General features: G+C 42.5%; 1 protein-coding gene across 1 annotated transcript in view; it reads right to left on the bottom strand.

Annotated features, from left to right (window-relative positions):
- Positions 1 to 2031: 2031 nt before the first annotated feature.
- The window catches only part of RBM6 (RNA binding motif protein 6), a 106826-nt gene continuing 93443 nt past the window's right edge, over positions 2032 to 15414 (bottom strand). Inside the window, exons 10-21 of the mRNA XM_082637527.1 lie at positions 15042 to 15202; positions 14116 to 14213; positions 13393 to 13435; positions 13171 to 13252; positions 12841 to 12926; positions 12158 to 12304; positions 10098 to 10193; positions 8702 to 8962; positions 6833 to 6907; positions 6042 to 6139; positions 3362 to 3491; positions 2032 to 2272 (exon numbers count right to left, since the gene is read on the bottom strand). Of these exons, the coding sequence (XP_082493653.1) occupies positions 2147 to 2272; positions 3362 to 3491; positions 6042 to 6139; positions 6833 to 6907; positions 8702 to 8962; positions 10098 to 10193; positions 12158 to 12304; positions 12841 to 12926; positions 13171 to 13252; positions 13393 to 13435; positions 14116 to 14213; positions 15042 to 15202 (1403 nt within the window). The 3' untranslated portion in view covers positions 2032 to 2146. The remainder of the gene's footprint in view (positions 2273 to 3361; positions 3492 to 6041; positions 6140 to 6832; positions 6908 to 8701; positions 8963 to 10097; positions 10194 to 12157; positions 12305 to 12840; positions 12927 to 13170; positions 13253 to 13392; positions 13436 to 14115; positions 14214 to 15041; positions 15203 to 15414) is intronic.

Genomic DNA, 15414 nt, shown 5'->3' on the forward strand with positions numbered 1-15414 from the left:
TTCATACAATATCCAAAGTACTGCTTTAAAAATGTATGAAATACTTTAGACCTTATTTCCAACCATAAAATCTCCACTAAAGTGGCAAAATAAAACCAGGAGACAAACCAAACCAAAACTAGACAGTGGCCTAGTCTGGAGGCCTGAGTTTAAACACATCAGAGAAGATGCTGCTGCCACCAAATGAGAATTAAGTCCATGTCATACCATCCCAGTAGCATGCTATACTTATCCCTTGCATCTCTCATCATATCAGAAATTGTGCAACCTCCATCTTCCCCAGAGGACTGAGTCCCATGGTCACAGAGACCCACACTGATCTTGCTATAAGCCCCAGTAACAAGTAAAGTAGGCTTTCAAAACATTCAATGACCACTTAATAACTTGATGATGCTACTGCTGGGCAGCCAGTAACCTGGGTCAACCAAGTAGCCTCTACAGGATCTTCAATACTGAAGCACTGGATGTGTTTCACAGCTCTGGTTAGGCCGAACAGGGTGACACAAAGTTAGGAGGAAAACCTAGTCTGACCAGTTCAGGACAAACTTGGAAACTTCGAAAAAATGTTTTGACCTATTCAGTGAAGGTCAGACAGAGAGTAATTGGACATACCATAGATGCACCTGCAGACCATCAGTCAGACCAGAAGGGCTCTTGGAGTACATCTGTCTGGGGCTGAAAGATCCAAATAGCCCATCTTCCAAAATGCTGCACTAGTGATAGCAAGGCCCAGAACTGGGGACTTTTGATCCCTAAGCCAATGTACTCCTGTTTGTTTTCCTTTTTCGGAAGGGTAAAAAGATCTATTAAAGATTGAGAAAGGGATTATATTTGGACACAGCATGGCAAACAATTTAAATTCACATTTACCATTCCCGTTGCTAGAAATGTTTTCTCCTTGGTATACTCGCACCTCTCCTTACCTCTCCCACCCCTCACTGCTCATCCTCTCCAAAATGCCAATACCCCCACTCAATTTTTACAAAACCCTCCTTCGTCCTGCCTTATGCATCCAGACTATGTCGTTAGACCAAGGGTTGGGAAAAACCACAACCCCTGGGCCAATTCTGGCCTGTGGCCTGTTTTTGTAAATAAAGTTTTATTGGACCACAGCCAAAACCACTTGTTTGTGTATTGCCTGTGGCTGCTTTCTTACTACAAAAGAGCTGAGTAGTTGCAACAGAGATCATATGACCTATAATATGAAGTCTAAAATATTGACTCTCTGGCTCTTTACAGAAAAGTTTACAAACCCCTACCTTATACAATCAAGATGTTCTTTGAAACATGCAGTTCTAAGAAACATTTTTCCCCTGAGATACCTGAAAAGTGCAATTCTTAGTACCATATGTTCCCTTGAGAAATTATTTTTTAGTTTTAATAGGTGCATAGGATATAGTAGGATGTAGTAGTCCTTTTAACTACAACGAAAACAAACTCACTTTTGAAGCAAATTCTGTGAAATGGTATGAGTGATATGGTGGGCAATAAAGATTTGAAAGAGGGCAGACATCTCTTTGGAGAGTTCTAGCCATGGAGGAAAGGAAAAGCTGGGGCAGTGGCTGCAGAGAAGTGGTAATTCTTATTAAGCCAACTTGCTGTGGTGACCACAATGTGTGAAGCAGTGAACACCCAGCAGACACTCAGAAAAAGAGCTGTCACAACACTGCCTCCCCCCGTCCCCCAACAAAGTCAGAAGAGGACTTCTGAAGGTCTAATGACTAGTAAACCAACATATGGAAATATGTTCAGCCTTAGCAGTTACAATAATGTGTGATGCTATTTTCACTAATTAGATTAGGAAAATAATTTTTAAAAATCTGACAGTATTCATACAAGCCAGAGTTCAATGGTCACTGCAACCAGTCCACTCACACTGATAGCAGGCACTGTTCCAGGGCTCACTACAGCTCTTGTTGCCATTTCAGCGTCACCTCAAATGGACCCACACCAAGGGACTCTCTTCCTCCTACCATTAGCCCCACCCCCCCACCCATGGGAGAAAAATTTAACCACCAAAAGAAGTCACATTGAAAAAAAGTTTATTTAAAAAAGTTCTAGCAGCAAGAACAGTAACAAAACAAAAGGAGAGACGGACAAACAAAACAAGAAGGAGGCTGTGTCCTGTGGGACTTGTCTCCACTCTTTAATCGAGTTCTTTATACCGAGCAAACATGACTCTTCGCACAGCGTCTCGGTAAGTCTCATTGGACTGTCTCTTGCTGGTTCTTCCTGGAGCTCCCACATTGGGACCCCTCATCCGGCTTTCAGTCTGTAAAACAAAGACAAACAATGAAGTGGGCTCTGTGAATTAATTAGCCTCAGGGCTGGTCTTTGACTATAAGCATTTCTGGACTAGTAAGGAGCAGGATATAGGAGAATTTTTAAAGAATGCTTAATTAATAAACAAATACTCAAGATGAATAAGGAGGGTGGCGATGCCATGATTTCAGGATACAGGATTCAACACCAGAAATGTGAGAAGCCCATCTCCTGTATGTGGCATTTTCAGACAGGGACTAAGACAACACAAAATGGAGAGGGTTCCCTCTTATCACCTTTTCTATCTTCTCTTCTTTACCTTAAACATGAGGGGTGAGGCCCTTCATGGGACCCAGGACTAACTTCATGCTCCTCAAATTTTAGCCATCAAAGACCTCTAACAACAATTCCTCTCTGAGATGCCTTTGTACCTTTTATTGCTGGTTTCCTGGTTCTTTTCACCAAATGATTCTTCAATCTCAAACTGCCTGATTCCCACACTGCCCCATGTCTTACTCTGTGTAAGAGTGAAATCAGCCCCATTCCAAATTCTCTCTCCCCTTCCCATCGCCAATCAAACAGCAAAGAGCCTAGCATGCCTAGCTACAATCCAGTATCAAGACTGACAGGGTTCGGGGCTTCCCTGGTGGCACAGTGGTTGAGAATCTGCCTGCTAATGCAGGGGACACGGGTTCGAGCCCTGGTCTGGGAGGATCCCACATGCCGCGGAGCAACTAGGCCTGTGAGCCACACTACTGAGCCTGTGTGTCTGGAGCCTGTGCTCCGCAACAAGAGAGGCCGCGATAGTGAGAGGCCCGCGCACCGCGATGAAGAGTGGCCCCCGCTTGCCACAACTAGAGAAAGCCCTCGCACAGAAATGAAGACCCAACACAGCAAAAATAAATTAATAAACTCCTACCCCCAACATCTTCTTTAAAAAAAAAAAAAAGACTGACAGGCTTCTCACCTCTCACGTTCTTTGCCAGCAGTGGTGAAAGCCCAGCTAATAGGCAAGGACATAGCTCTGGGCCACAGAATGAGAGGAAACTAAGTATATGCCAGGTTCATGCCACCCCTAACAAGATGCAAACCATTTCACCTCCTCTGTTGAAGCCAATCCAGGATGGCCATATCCAAGGCCTGCCCCCTTCCTCCAGCCAGTGGCCTGTTGGACACAGCCTCCTTTGCTGCTATTGTCGATGCCTTCTTTACCAACAGGCTTACGATCACTGCAAAAGAAGCATACATACTTAGACACCAGCACTTTCAAAGTGACATGCTTGTGAGCCCAATAAAAACCTCTGTCCTCTTGATTCAGATTTGCCTCCTCTTAAGAATATTAAACAGTATCTTTGAGTGCCTGCTATCTAAGAAACCGGCTTTGTCCTGGGGGTACAGAGATGACCAAGACCTGACTCTGTTCATGGGGAAGGATGTGAGAAGGATAATATGTCAACAGATGCTTACAGCACACTGAAGAGCTCAGCCATGGATGTAGCAACAGTATATACCTACTATGGAAATACAAACAGGGAACACAAACCTGAAGGGGCATCACCAAAAATGAGGAATTCTAACAGGAGGGTATACCTGAACTGGGTCTTAAAAATGAGGAGCCTGTGAGCTAGAAAAAGCATGGGAGGAAAGGAGGACACAAGCAAGGAGAAGTGAAAGAATACAATTTGCCCAGAAGAAGAGTAGCAGGAATCGACAAAAGGCTGCTTGAGCCAGATTGTGAAAAGCCTTGAACATCATGCTAAATCATGACTCTGTACTTCATACTTCAGGCAAAGAATCTCTAGAACCCAGGCCTCCCTTTAGGCAAGGTATATGTTCACAAAAAGGCTAGTTTTAGGAGATTTCTGTTTATAAAGGTCATTTTGGTGGTAGGGTAGAAAGACTGAAGAGCAAAGATGGAGACTAAGCAGTCCAGTTTGGAGGTGAGCTAGGAATTGGGGCAAGGCTTAATTATGGATGTGGCCACTAACGATACAGAGGATAAAGGAGGAAGATTGGGACAGACCAGGTAGACCATGATGCGATGATATTACTACTCTGAAATAGGAATACAGCAGGTTTAGCAGGACTGGACTAGAGAATAATGTGGAATATAATATTGAGTAATTGTTTAGTGTGAGGAGGCTGAGAAGTGGCCAAGAGGATATGCCCAGAAGGGAAACAGAAATAATGATTTTGAGCTCAGAAAACAGAAATGACTTGAGATGGAGCCATAGGACTTGTTAGCCTGTGAGTGGTGGCTAAAGCCTTGGGTACCGTAGGCAGTCCAAGTCAAGAGGATGGAGGAGCAAGAATAAAGGAAAACTGAGGGCAGAGTCCTGGAGAATATCTGGAATAACCCAGAAAAGGAAGAGGAGCAGGAGAGAAGACTTAGAAGGAGGAGAACCAGTAGAATGTGATGTGATGGGTGCTGAGAATAGAGAGGCATCTCTTTCTACACCCAGCTACACCCAACTGACTCAGGGCTAAGGTGCTCTTCCTCCTCCTGGCTGACTCCTTCAGTTTTGTCATCGTTCAGTGTATTTCAAATTGCAGAGAATGACCCAATGGGATGCTACATTGATTAAGTGGTCCCAACTTAGCACTTCTTACAAATGAGAACAGAATAGACTAAAATAAAAATGTCAGTGTTTATTGCACAGTAAGGAAGTATTTTTCATGAAGATTTCTTCTTCAGTTATTTACACACATACACATATTCTGGGCCATGATTCAAAATAATCTCTTATTGAGGGCTGTGAACAAATAAGTTGGAATGCCAGAGCCCCAGACCCCATCTAGACTTCTTAGGGGCCTTTCTCCATCAATCATCTCCCCTTTCCCCACAGGCATACTCTACCTTGGCTACTAGTTCTTTTGCTTACTAATGTAGAGACTTGTTCAAGTTTCACTAGATCAATATCCTGCTTAAAATCATTTCATAACCTCCCACTGCCCTAAGACAAAGTCTTAGCAAGGCGTTCAAGGAGCATGAACTTCACAAACTGGACTGTGTCTGCTGAGCCAGCCTCATCTCCTTGTCACTCAACCACTTATCTTCAGTGTTCAGCCCATCAAGCTACTTACAACTTCTCAAATGCATCATGACCTCTCTCTCTTTCATCCAAGAAGCACGCAGTTCCCTCCAATTGAAATGCCCTCCCCTTTTCCACCGGATTTCTGTGTCTGCCCTACAAGACAAAGTATCACCTAAGCCTTCCTATTCTCTGTTCAGACAGTCAAGGATAATATGTGTCTTGTCCACATGAATATTCCTTGCCCTTGGTGCAGTATCTGTACACAGTGGGCTATCAGCAAATTCTGTATAACTCTGGACTCACAACTTGGGAGCTCTCTGACCAGAAACAAGCACAGGAAGCTAGAGATCATATATTTCTATCAGCAGCCAACCACTTATTCAGCACCTAATGTGTGAGAATGGAGGTTCCCTAGAGAAAAAAGTCCAAGAGTGTGACATTCTTATCAGGCTAATACAGAGGTACAGCATTACTGATGAGGAGAGAAAGGGTTCTCAACTATAGCCATTCCAGCCCTGGTTTTGAGCAGTTAAGCAGCCAGTGAGTCTTACACGCAAACATACATATTCCCTGTGTTAAGACAGGTGGTAAAAAGGCTGGGGTGAACTTCATGCTCAAGAGTTCAGACAGAACCTGCTCCCGATAACCTCACTCCCCGAGAGAGAAAAAGGCAGCATGTTGGAGAAAGTGATGGTTTCATCATTAGGCTTGAGACCTAGGCTGAGTGAAGAGTTTCTAGCTTACCTGTCAGTTTCCCTGGAGTATTTAATTCGCTTCCTTTCTGGAGAATCAAAAGATTGGAGCTTTTCCCTGCGATCATTTCCTCTTTCTTTAAACCTTCCCTGTTGGTAAGCAGAAGAACAGATCTGAGACTCCCATCTGAGTGGGTGGGAGAGTGCGAAAGCTTCACTTTATTCCCGATATTTCTTCTAATGTGAAGGGATTCAACTGGTAACTCCTGGAATCTCTCATTCCTTTAAACATTCTTCTTGAGAAAGTAGTAGCTTCTCTAACTGGTAAATTTGGGAAGAAGAGGCTATCTTTTCCTCTTCTGAGGAGGAGGTGCTCTCCAATACGCCTCCACAGGTGGATTCTTAACTGTCACATAAAACCTGTCATGGGCTGGTGAAGCCTGTAGCTGGGTAAGTGAGTCTGCCTAATTGGTCTAGATAGCAAGTCCATTTGGCTCTCACTCTAAGCTACTTCCTCCAACTTGGCCTTTAACAGTAAAAGATGCTATTTTAGCAGCCCTATCCAACACTCCTTCATTGATTTTAAAAGCTGGGCAAGAAAGAGGAATGTTATTTCACCTACCCAAAGACCCTAACACCACCTTTTAAAAAACCAACTTTATTAAGGTATAATTTATAAACTATAAAATGCATCCACTTTAATGTAGTTTGATGAGTTTCAAGAAATGTATACACCATCTTTTGGGGCTTCTTCGTTCTTTATCTTCAGCACAGCCTACAAATGCTACACCAGAAAGCAAAAAGAGCTGGGGGTCAAGGGAGTAACAAGTCACCGAATCTTACCTCCCGTTCTCTCCTCTCCAGATAGGCTAGCTCCTGCTCAGACTGTTTTATCTTCCGATGGATTTCCAGGTTTTGCTGAGAAAAGAGGGAGTTCTATGAGTGTAGGTCTAAAAAAAGTGGTCCTAGAAATGCTCTAGGCCTTTCCTGATAGCTGCTTTAGGACTGTAGCTCCTTTCACTGACCAACTCTCCTAAGTGATCACTGCACCACGCAAGCAACAATCCCTAACTGGTCTTGCGTTAGCCTCACCAATGGGAACCCAGGTTCTAACACTGGCTTGTCACACAGATTAGTTACATGTTGTGGCACAAGACAGAATTTTATCCTACTTCTCTCCAAAGTGTAGAAGACACAAATCTGGTTTATATCTCTTTACCTAAGGTAAAAATGGGAGAGGGGAATCTGACTACACCAGTGAAGAAAACCAAATGCCCACATGCTCGGCCTACCACCACTACCATCTGCCATCCTCAGACACTATTCTCTGTGGGCACTATTCAAGCCCACAGAGAAACAGGAAAAGGAACTCCAAGGTCACAAAAGAACAGATTGCTCTGAGAGTCCTGTACTCCTTGAGGGTCCTACACTCCTGAAGCATGGCTCCCTCTGGCATACATAAGAAACTTAAGGTGTCCAGAGAAGCTCTTGTACAGAGAGGGGATTCTTTGCATTGGATTACTGCAAGGAAAGGAAAAGTGCTATAGTCCACGTTCCACTGTCCCAGGGCTAGTTCAGTTTGTGGATTCATCAGACCTCTGGCTCCTCTTTCCTGACAACTTTTTAATCTCTTTAGAAATTTACTAGCACTTTCATAAGAGAGCTGAATTTTAAATGTTTTGTCTGATGACTCAGAATTCCAGAAGGTCAAAGGAACCTGGGAGGTAGTCTGTTGCAGGGGTTGTCAGAAGGAGCCTCTCAGAATCCTAGAAACTTTGCAGAGCCTCAACAGAGGCAGCTGGAAGAAGAGGTGTACCTATCATCAAAGCAGAGCTTCTCAGCTTTTAGCTACATAAGACTTTGGGTTTTATATTAAGAGAAAGTCTAAATCTAATCCCTTCATGTGCTCTAGCAACATCTGCTAGAAAAGGAGTGTGAAAGAAATTACTTTATACTGAGAACACGAGTCCATCTAGGGGCTTTACCTGTCCAGAATTTGGCTCCTTGGCCAGTACATATAAATGAGAAGACTGCAAGGGAGGACCAATGTATGTCAGTTTAACACCCCAAGAATAGTTGTTGTGCCATGGCTTATAGCAGTAACTCACTACATGAAGAGATGGCAGAATGTGACTCACCCTTGGGGAAAACCGCACACTGTCAGAGCTAGATGGAACCAGGCGAAGCCACCAAGTATCAAAGAAGAAAAGGGCCTTATATGAAGTCCAACTGTTAGGTTAATGGTAGAGCTAAGATGAGAAACTCAGCACATGAGTTTCCTTTTCCACGACCCCTTCTCCTCCTGTCTTCAGCACAGCTTCCATGTTTGGTGCCCCAGCCATAGCCATGATGCTTGCCTTGGGTCTACACCCTGAAGTTTTTTGAAGGTGGGCACCGTCTTAATGCAGAGCAACTCATGAACAAAAGGTGGAGGAACAACTCATTTTTGTCTTTTTTTTTTTTTTTTTGGCCACACTTTATGGCATGTGGCATCTTAGTTGCCCAACCAGGGATCGAACCTGCGGCCCCTGCAGTGGAAGGCGAAGTCTTAACCACTGGACCACAGGGAAGTCCCAGCAACTCATTTTTGAATTAAACTGATTTAATTAGAGGAGTTGGGGAAGATACAGGCTGAGGAGGACAGCATAAGCTTCTTTAGTCACAGTGATAAAGAGTCAAAAGTTTGAAAGGTCAGGGCCCTTCCCCTAATACCTTGTGCAGGTCTGAAAGCTGCTGGTGTTTGCTCAGAACTTCTTTATTGGGAAACTGCCTTCTGCAGAGCAGACAAGCCAGTTTATTCCAGTCAGTGAGTTTGTCTTCTTCATTCTCCTTCTTGGTCAGCTCCTCCCGCTGCTGGGGCTGTGCTGTGCGGGGCTGTGGAGGAGGGGTCTGCTCCTCCTCCTCTTCCTCCTCATAGTCACTGTCTCCTCCATATTCACCCAGGAGGCCGATCAGTGGGTTTACCACTTTAGGCTGGTAGGAGAAGGCCAGGGATTAACACAAACTCAACCTATATTTTGGGCCTGTTTTCTGGATATTCTGATACGGGCATCTCATTTCTTTTAGCTTGAATAATGAACTGGGTTCAAAGTAGGCCCACTGACCATGTTGCTCATTTCCCAGATGGAAGCAACATGGCTCGAGCTTGACTTTTCTCCTTGTCCACTGAGATAAGCCAGAAAGTTTCCCTTAGAAGTGACTCTAGCAACAGAACAGTGATGAGAAGGAAGAGAAAGGGAAACTGACAGAGACCACATGGAGAGTTTAAAAGTTGTAAGTTACTTTTGAAGAGGCAGAGATAGCAACCACCTCCAAGTCACTGTAACCCACAGAGAAAAGGAAAGATAACTTTCATCAAGGCTACATCCTAGAGCAAAAGAGATTTAGGAGATGGACTAAAAGCAACTGAAGGATAAACACCCAGGTAGACAGATCCAGTTCCTGAGTAAGGTAAAGACAAAGGCATGGTTAGGACAGATGTTATAGTGAACTGAATCAATAATGTAGAGCAGGCAAAAAGTATTCATCAGTAGCTTATAGGACATGTTAAATAATGATGCATGATCATTGGCATATGATCAATCAAAATAAAAACAGAGGGTCTCTACTGTTATACATTTATATTTAATAGAAATAACTTGTGATTAGATTGACACTATCACTTAAAGGCATCTAAAAAATGGGTACCAATGTTAGCATTGTTCACTCTGGCAGGCAAACTATAAAAATGACCATGCATGCACTCGACATCTAAGAGATTCTCATGCAGCACCAAAAGGTAGGAAACATCGGGGCCAGGAAAATGGGTTTCCTTGGTCACTTAGAAGAGAAGAATTAACAAGACCAAGATTCTAACTTAAAAAGGGCCAGTCTGGTGGGAATGTCACAAGGCAGAGGGAAAGAGGACAGATAACTGCCTCTGATTCTCCATCAATACCCCTATTAGCAGACAGGAAAATTTACCTCATGCTTATACTCAAGAAGAGTCCTTGTCTGTGAGACACAGAGAGCTAAAGGACCAACACCAAAGTGAGGCATCAACCTTTGAACTTCCTTTCCCATTCGGAACCAGCCCCAGCCCTAGCCCAGTGCATCAGCTTAGCCTTACTGGTGGAGGACTCTCTTCCTTCTTCACAGTGGGAGGCAGAGGCTTCTTAAAGACATCTTCTGGGGGAGCTGTCCCCTCACTGGCATTTTCCTGAAACTGATAAAAATCCGAGATAATTTTTATATGATACTTATAAAAGCTGGGTTTAGAGTTAACCCTGTTGAAATGAGTCTGATTTTCCAAACCTCTTAATTTGTGAAATATCTGTAATGTTACTATAATGATTCCAAAATTAAAAAACATCACATTTAGTATATATTGAGTGATTACTATATGTCAGGCACCAGATGATACATTTATATACATTATCTCCTTCAGCCTTTACTATAATCCTTCTAAATAGGCATTAATATGCTCATTTTACAAATGACTGAGAATATGGTTAGAAAGAATAAGTGGCAAAAGCAGAATCCAAGTATTAAGCCAGGGGCTTCCCTGGTGGCGCAGTGGTGGAGCAATGCAGGGGACATGGGTTTGATCCGTGGTCCGGGAAGATCCCACATGCCGTGGAGCAACTAAGCCCGTGCACCACAACTACTGAGCCCATGCTCTAGAGCCCGTGAGCCACAACTACTGAGCCTGCGTGCTGCAACTACTGAAGCCTGCGTGCCCGTGCTCCACAAGAGAAGCCACCGCAATGAGAAGCCTGCGCACTGCAACGAAGAGTAGCCCCCACTCGCCACAACTAGAGAAAGCCCGCACGCAGCAATGAAGACCCAACACAGATTGAAATAAATAAATATATAAAGAAAACAAAAAAAACCCACATACTAAGCCAGTATAACTTTAAAGTCTAAGCTTTCAGTGGTCATCATTTTGTAATGTATAGAAATTTTGAATCACTATGTTGTGCACTAAAACTAACATAGTGTTGTAGGGAAACAAAAGAAAAACAAAACACCCAAACAAACAAACAAACAAACTCAAAGAAAAAGAGATCAGATTTGTAGTTACCAGAGGCAGGGTGGGAGTAGGGGTGGGGAAATTGGATGAAGGTGGTCAAAAGGTAAGAACTTCCAATTATAAGATACATAAATACTAGAGATAGAGTATACAACATGATTAATGTAATGAACAGTGCTGTATGTTATATATGAAAGCTGTTAAGAGGATAAATCTGAAGAGTTCTCATCACAAGGAAAAAAAATTTTTTTCCTTTTATTTTGTTTCTTTATGAGACAATGGATGTTCACTAAACTTACTGTGGTAATCATTTCATTATGGATGTAAGTCAAATCATTATGCTGTATACCTTAAACTTATACAGTGCTGTATGTTAATTATATCTCAATAAAATTAGAAGAAAAAAAGTTCTCAGACAGATTCTTTCTCTATATATATGTATCTGCATAAACACTAGTAGTATTAGAAGGGGGGGAAAAAGACAATTTATGAACTAAGCCACAGGCCAATTCATCCATTTGCATTAATGCATAACTGGTGTCAGGGTGAATCAATATAATTCTTTGGAAAATAATTTGATTTTATGTCAGGAAATGTAAAAATGTTCATCATCTTTGTTCTGAAAATTTATCCTAAGGAAGTAATTTAAAAAAGAAAAAATAAAATGCTAAATGCTGTATATTATAACAGAATAAGATTAGAAAGAGGAGACAAACAATGTAGGAATGATGAAGAAAACAAGGTCACAGTTTTACTATGAATTTTTACCATACAGGCATGGAAGTAATAAAGAGTATTATACAAAACTGAAAAAATACTTATGATCAAATATAAAGTGAATAAAGAATAGAAAATGGTATCCCCTGCTACAATAACACCTATAGAAATGTGTATACGGAGTCAAGCACTGAAAAGGGATGTAGGAAAGTGAAACTGTGTGGAGCTGAGGTATTGGGGTTTGAGCTGAGCCGCTTTGTTCCACCATCCACAGTTTCTGTATTTAGAAAAGAGAGTGACCACAGGCTGTAAGAGGCTAGTGGACTGCCTGCTTTTTTAGTAACTCTACACCTCAAACCCAGACCTCGTCTGTCTATGACTCTTTTCTTTTAATCTGTAATTATGTGGTGAAAAGGGAGCAGATTCACAAGTCCTCTTACCCTTGTCACTCCTCGGTCTTTTTTCTCCTTGCTTTCTCTTTTAGACGTTTCCTTCCTGCTGCTTGACTTTCCTTGACTGGTGGGTTTCTTTTCCTTGATGTCTTCTTCCTCAGGTGACCCAGGGTCCTGGGGCACATAGACTTCTTGCTGCAATACAGTTGGAAACAGTTAAAGTCTACAGAACGTTTCACTTTCCCAGTAATTCCAGATCTAAGGAGCACAGTTCCCTTCTGAGGGAAAGAACAGCTCTCTCTCTCAAGCCTAAGAAGAGACCATATCAAACAATCGAAAACTCCACTTCAGGGGCCAGGATGTAGCCAGACCACTCACTGTCCATTTTTCCAAAAACAGCACTGTTCTTGCCTGTAATGCCACAAGGCATTGATTTTCTATATGTACAACAGTTAACGTGAAGATTATCATCTTTAAAATCCACCTAAATAAATATAACTCAATATAAAACCTGGACTTTTTAAAACAAGAAGTAGACATGAGGTACACACAGGACAACAGTAGAGCAGCTGCCTTGAATGGAGAAATATTCAGCTTATATAGATTTAAACTTTTACACTTTTCATGTAATGAGCAACCAGAGAATACAGGGAATAAAACCTTCAAAGTAACAAATCACATGTACTTTTCTCAAAAGAATCACTGACAAAATAACAAAGCCAAAAACTCACCTGGGTATTGGGGTCATAATAAGTTCCTGCCAAGGGGTCATAATAGTAGCCAGTAGCAGAATCATATATGTAGCAGTCAGATGAAGCTAGAGGGAATAAAACCAGAGCCAGTGTTAGTCCCTGTCCAATGAAGTCCTTGCTGGGGACTCATCAAGAACAATCTAAGAACGAGGCTGGCCAACCCAAAACGGTACAGAACCTGTAGATGGTGCTCTCTGAGACAGAACGCCTAGTCAATTGCATCTCTTGCCAACTTTGTGACCATAAAGATTTCAATTAATGAGTAGTCAAGCCAAAAAGAACAATAGAAATAAGACAAAGGTCACTCACACTGTTGTCCTTGTCGATTTGTATCTGAAGACCAGTCTGAATTTCTGCCACCTCCCCGCCTATCTCGGAAATATTTTTTACCCTATCACAGAAAGACAAGTTAAAATTATGGAACTTCTGATAGCCATTTACCTTAACAATCACCCACTAGAGAACATTTAAGATCACTCTTTCAGTCACTTGAGGATTTTAATAGAGCACCCCCCAACTGCTGAAGCCTACCTGATAGTAGTGCATGTGGTCAGAATGGTCCCCAGAATCATTTCTGCAACAAACAATACAACATGTCTTGAGCCTGCTACCAAAAGCCACTTGAGGAGTGCCCAACCCTAAAGATTTGCTGAGAAACTCTTTTCCCCCTTTTGTATGGAAAGGAACCAACCCAGACAGTAAGCAAGTCTGGGGACAGAGACTCCCAAGGGGAGGGGCAGTGGGACTCCTACAAAGCTATTGGCTGGAGCAAAACAGCAATTGAGTTGAGGGTGCCAGAGCAAGATCTGCCTGATCCCTGTAAGCCTGCCTCTCTGATGCAGCCATTTCCCAGTTACCACTCCTGGGTCAAGATGAATGAAGGAGTAAAGAAGAATAGGATTTCCCAGCACTATGGGGGTATGAACAAAGTCAAGACAGCATTTTCTTAGGTTTCCAAGGGGCAAGGATATATTGCGATTTTTTTCCTGCACATCCAAGACTGTACCATCACCTGGGACCCAAAGATACCAGAGAATCAAGAGGGAAAAAAACCAAAGTACCTAGTACTGCTATTTAAAGGGAAAAACAAAAACCTAGAGTCACAACAAGGCAAGCTTCAGAAAAAGAAAACATACGCACGTACCTGAAGCAACTCATACTGGGAAAGCACCACGTTTTACTATCTGTCTCTCCAGCCAGGAATAAGAGTTTCCTCCCAAAAACCTGAGTGGGGGTAGCACCCCTCTGCTTTACCTTCGTTTTCCAGTGGCCAGGTTTACAGCTACCATCTTCCCATCAATGCTAAATGGTGGATCAAGGTTCTGCAAGATCTTCACTACGCGAAGAGCTTCCTGGGGAACCAAAGACTCATTTGAACCCAAAGAGAGAAAAGGACATGTCCCTTGAAAGAAAACTGAACATGGATTTTCCTTCTCAAAAGAAAAATTTCTAAACATTATGTTCTGGTCATAACCTTAATACTAAGAGCACACTGGCAAAAACAGGCAACTCTTAATGAAGGGTTGATCAGAATAATGGTCAGAGTAGACATCAGTTCTTGGTATAAATTTCAGAAATTCAAATCCTCTTCTTCTAGTCTGCAACTGTCACTGCATCAGATACAGTTTACAAAGTCTCTTGTGATTTCTGAGCGTGAAATCTAAGAAATATCAATGATTTTCATTGCTATCCTCACATTACTTCCATAGAAAAGGGCCCCACAACTAAAAATTCAAGCCATAAGAAATCTATTAAAGCAACACTTTGAGGAAAAAGAGGAAATGTTCTGTTTCCATCAAACATAAAACTGCCTGTGGCCAGGCAAAATGATTTTAAGAAATCAGAAAATTCACTAAAATCTTGAAAAGGTTTAGTCCTCAGATTTTCCACAAGTGACTAAGCTGTCACTTTAACTGGAAACTGTAAATGCCACAAGACAAAAGTGGATCTAGAAAACCACTCAGAGTTCCAACTTTCAAGGGCAGTCATTTCACCTGAATGAACCCCAAGAAAAGAGTAAGAGGGGTTATGGTACCAAGTAGCAAACGAGAATTCCAAGGTTAAAGTCCTTCAAACCTTCTGGAGGTTTCTATAGCCAGCCATCCCTAGGCTGTTCTGAGGTGGTAGGAGGTGAGGGATCCAGGGGGTGGTGGTGGTGGTGACGGATAACGACGACTCACCGCATGGGAGTCAAGGTCAATAAAGCCATAGGTGTGGCCCATGGGGCCTGTTCTGTTCTTGATGATACGGACGTTAGCAGTAGTAAGGCGGACGTAGGGCTCCAGCACTTCCACTATCACCTCAGGTGGAGTGGAACGATAGATGCGTTTTAGCATGATTGCTGAACAAACCAAGCACAAACGGGAGAGGAGAAAGGAAAGAGAGAGAAAGATTTACATTTTTGAAGTCCTCAGAGCCTGAGTGTGTGTGTGTGCGTGTGTGTGTGTGTATATATGTATATATATATATATTTTTTACTGCAGATGACTGCAGATGTTACCCTGCTCTACAAAGGCTGGTTCTATAACAAAATGCTAGTCAAATACTTCATAT

The sequence above is a fragment of the Mesoplodon mirus genome (assembly GCF_964341445.2).
Source record: "Mesoplodon mirus genome assembly, chromosome: 12".
Classification (NCBI taxonomy): Eukaryota; Metazoa; Chordata; class Mammalia; order Artiodactyla; family Ziphiidae; genus Mesoplodon; species Mesoplodon mirus.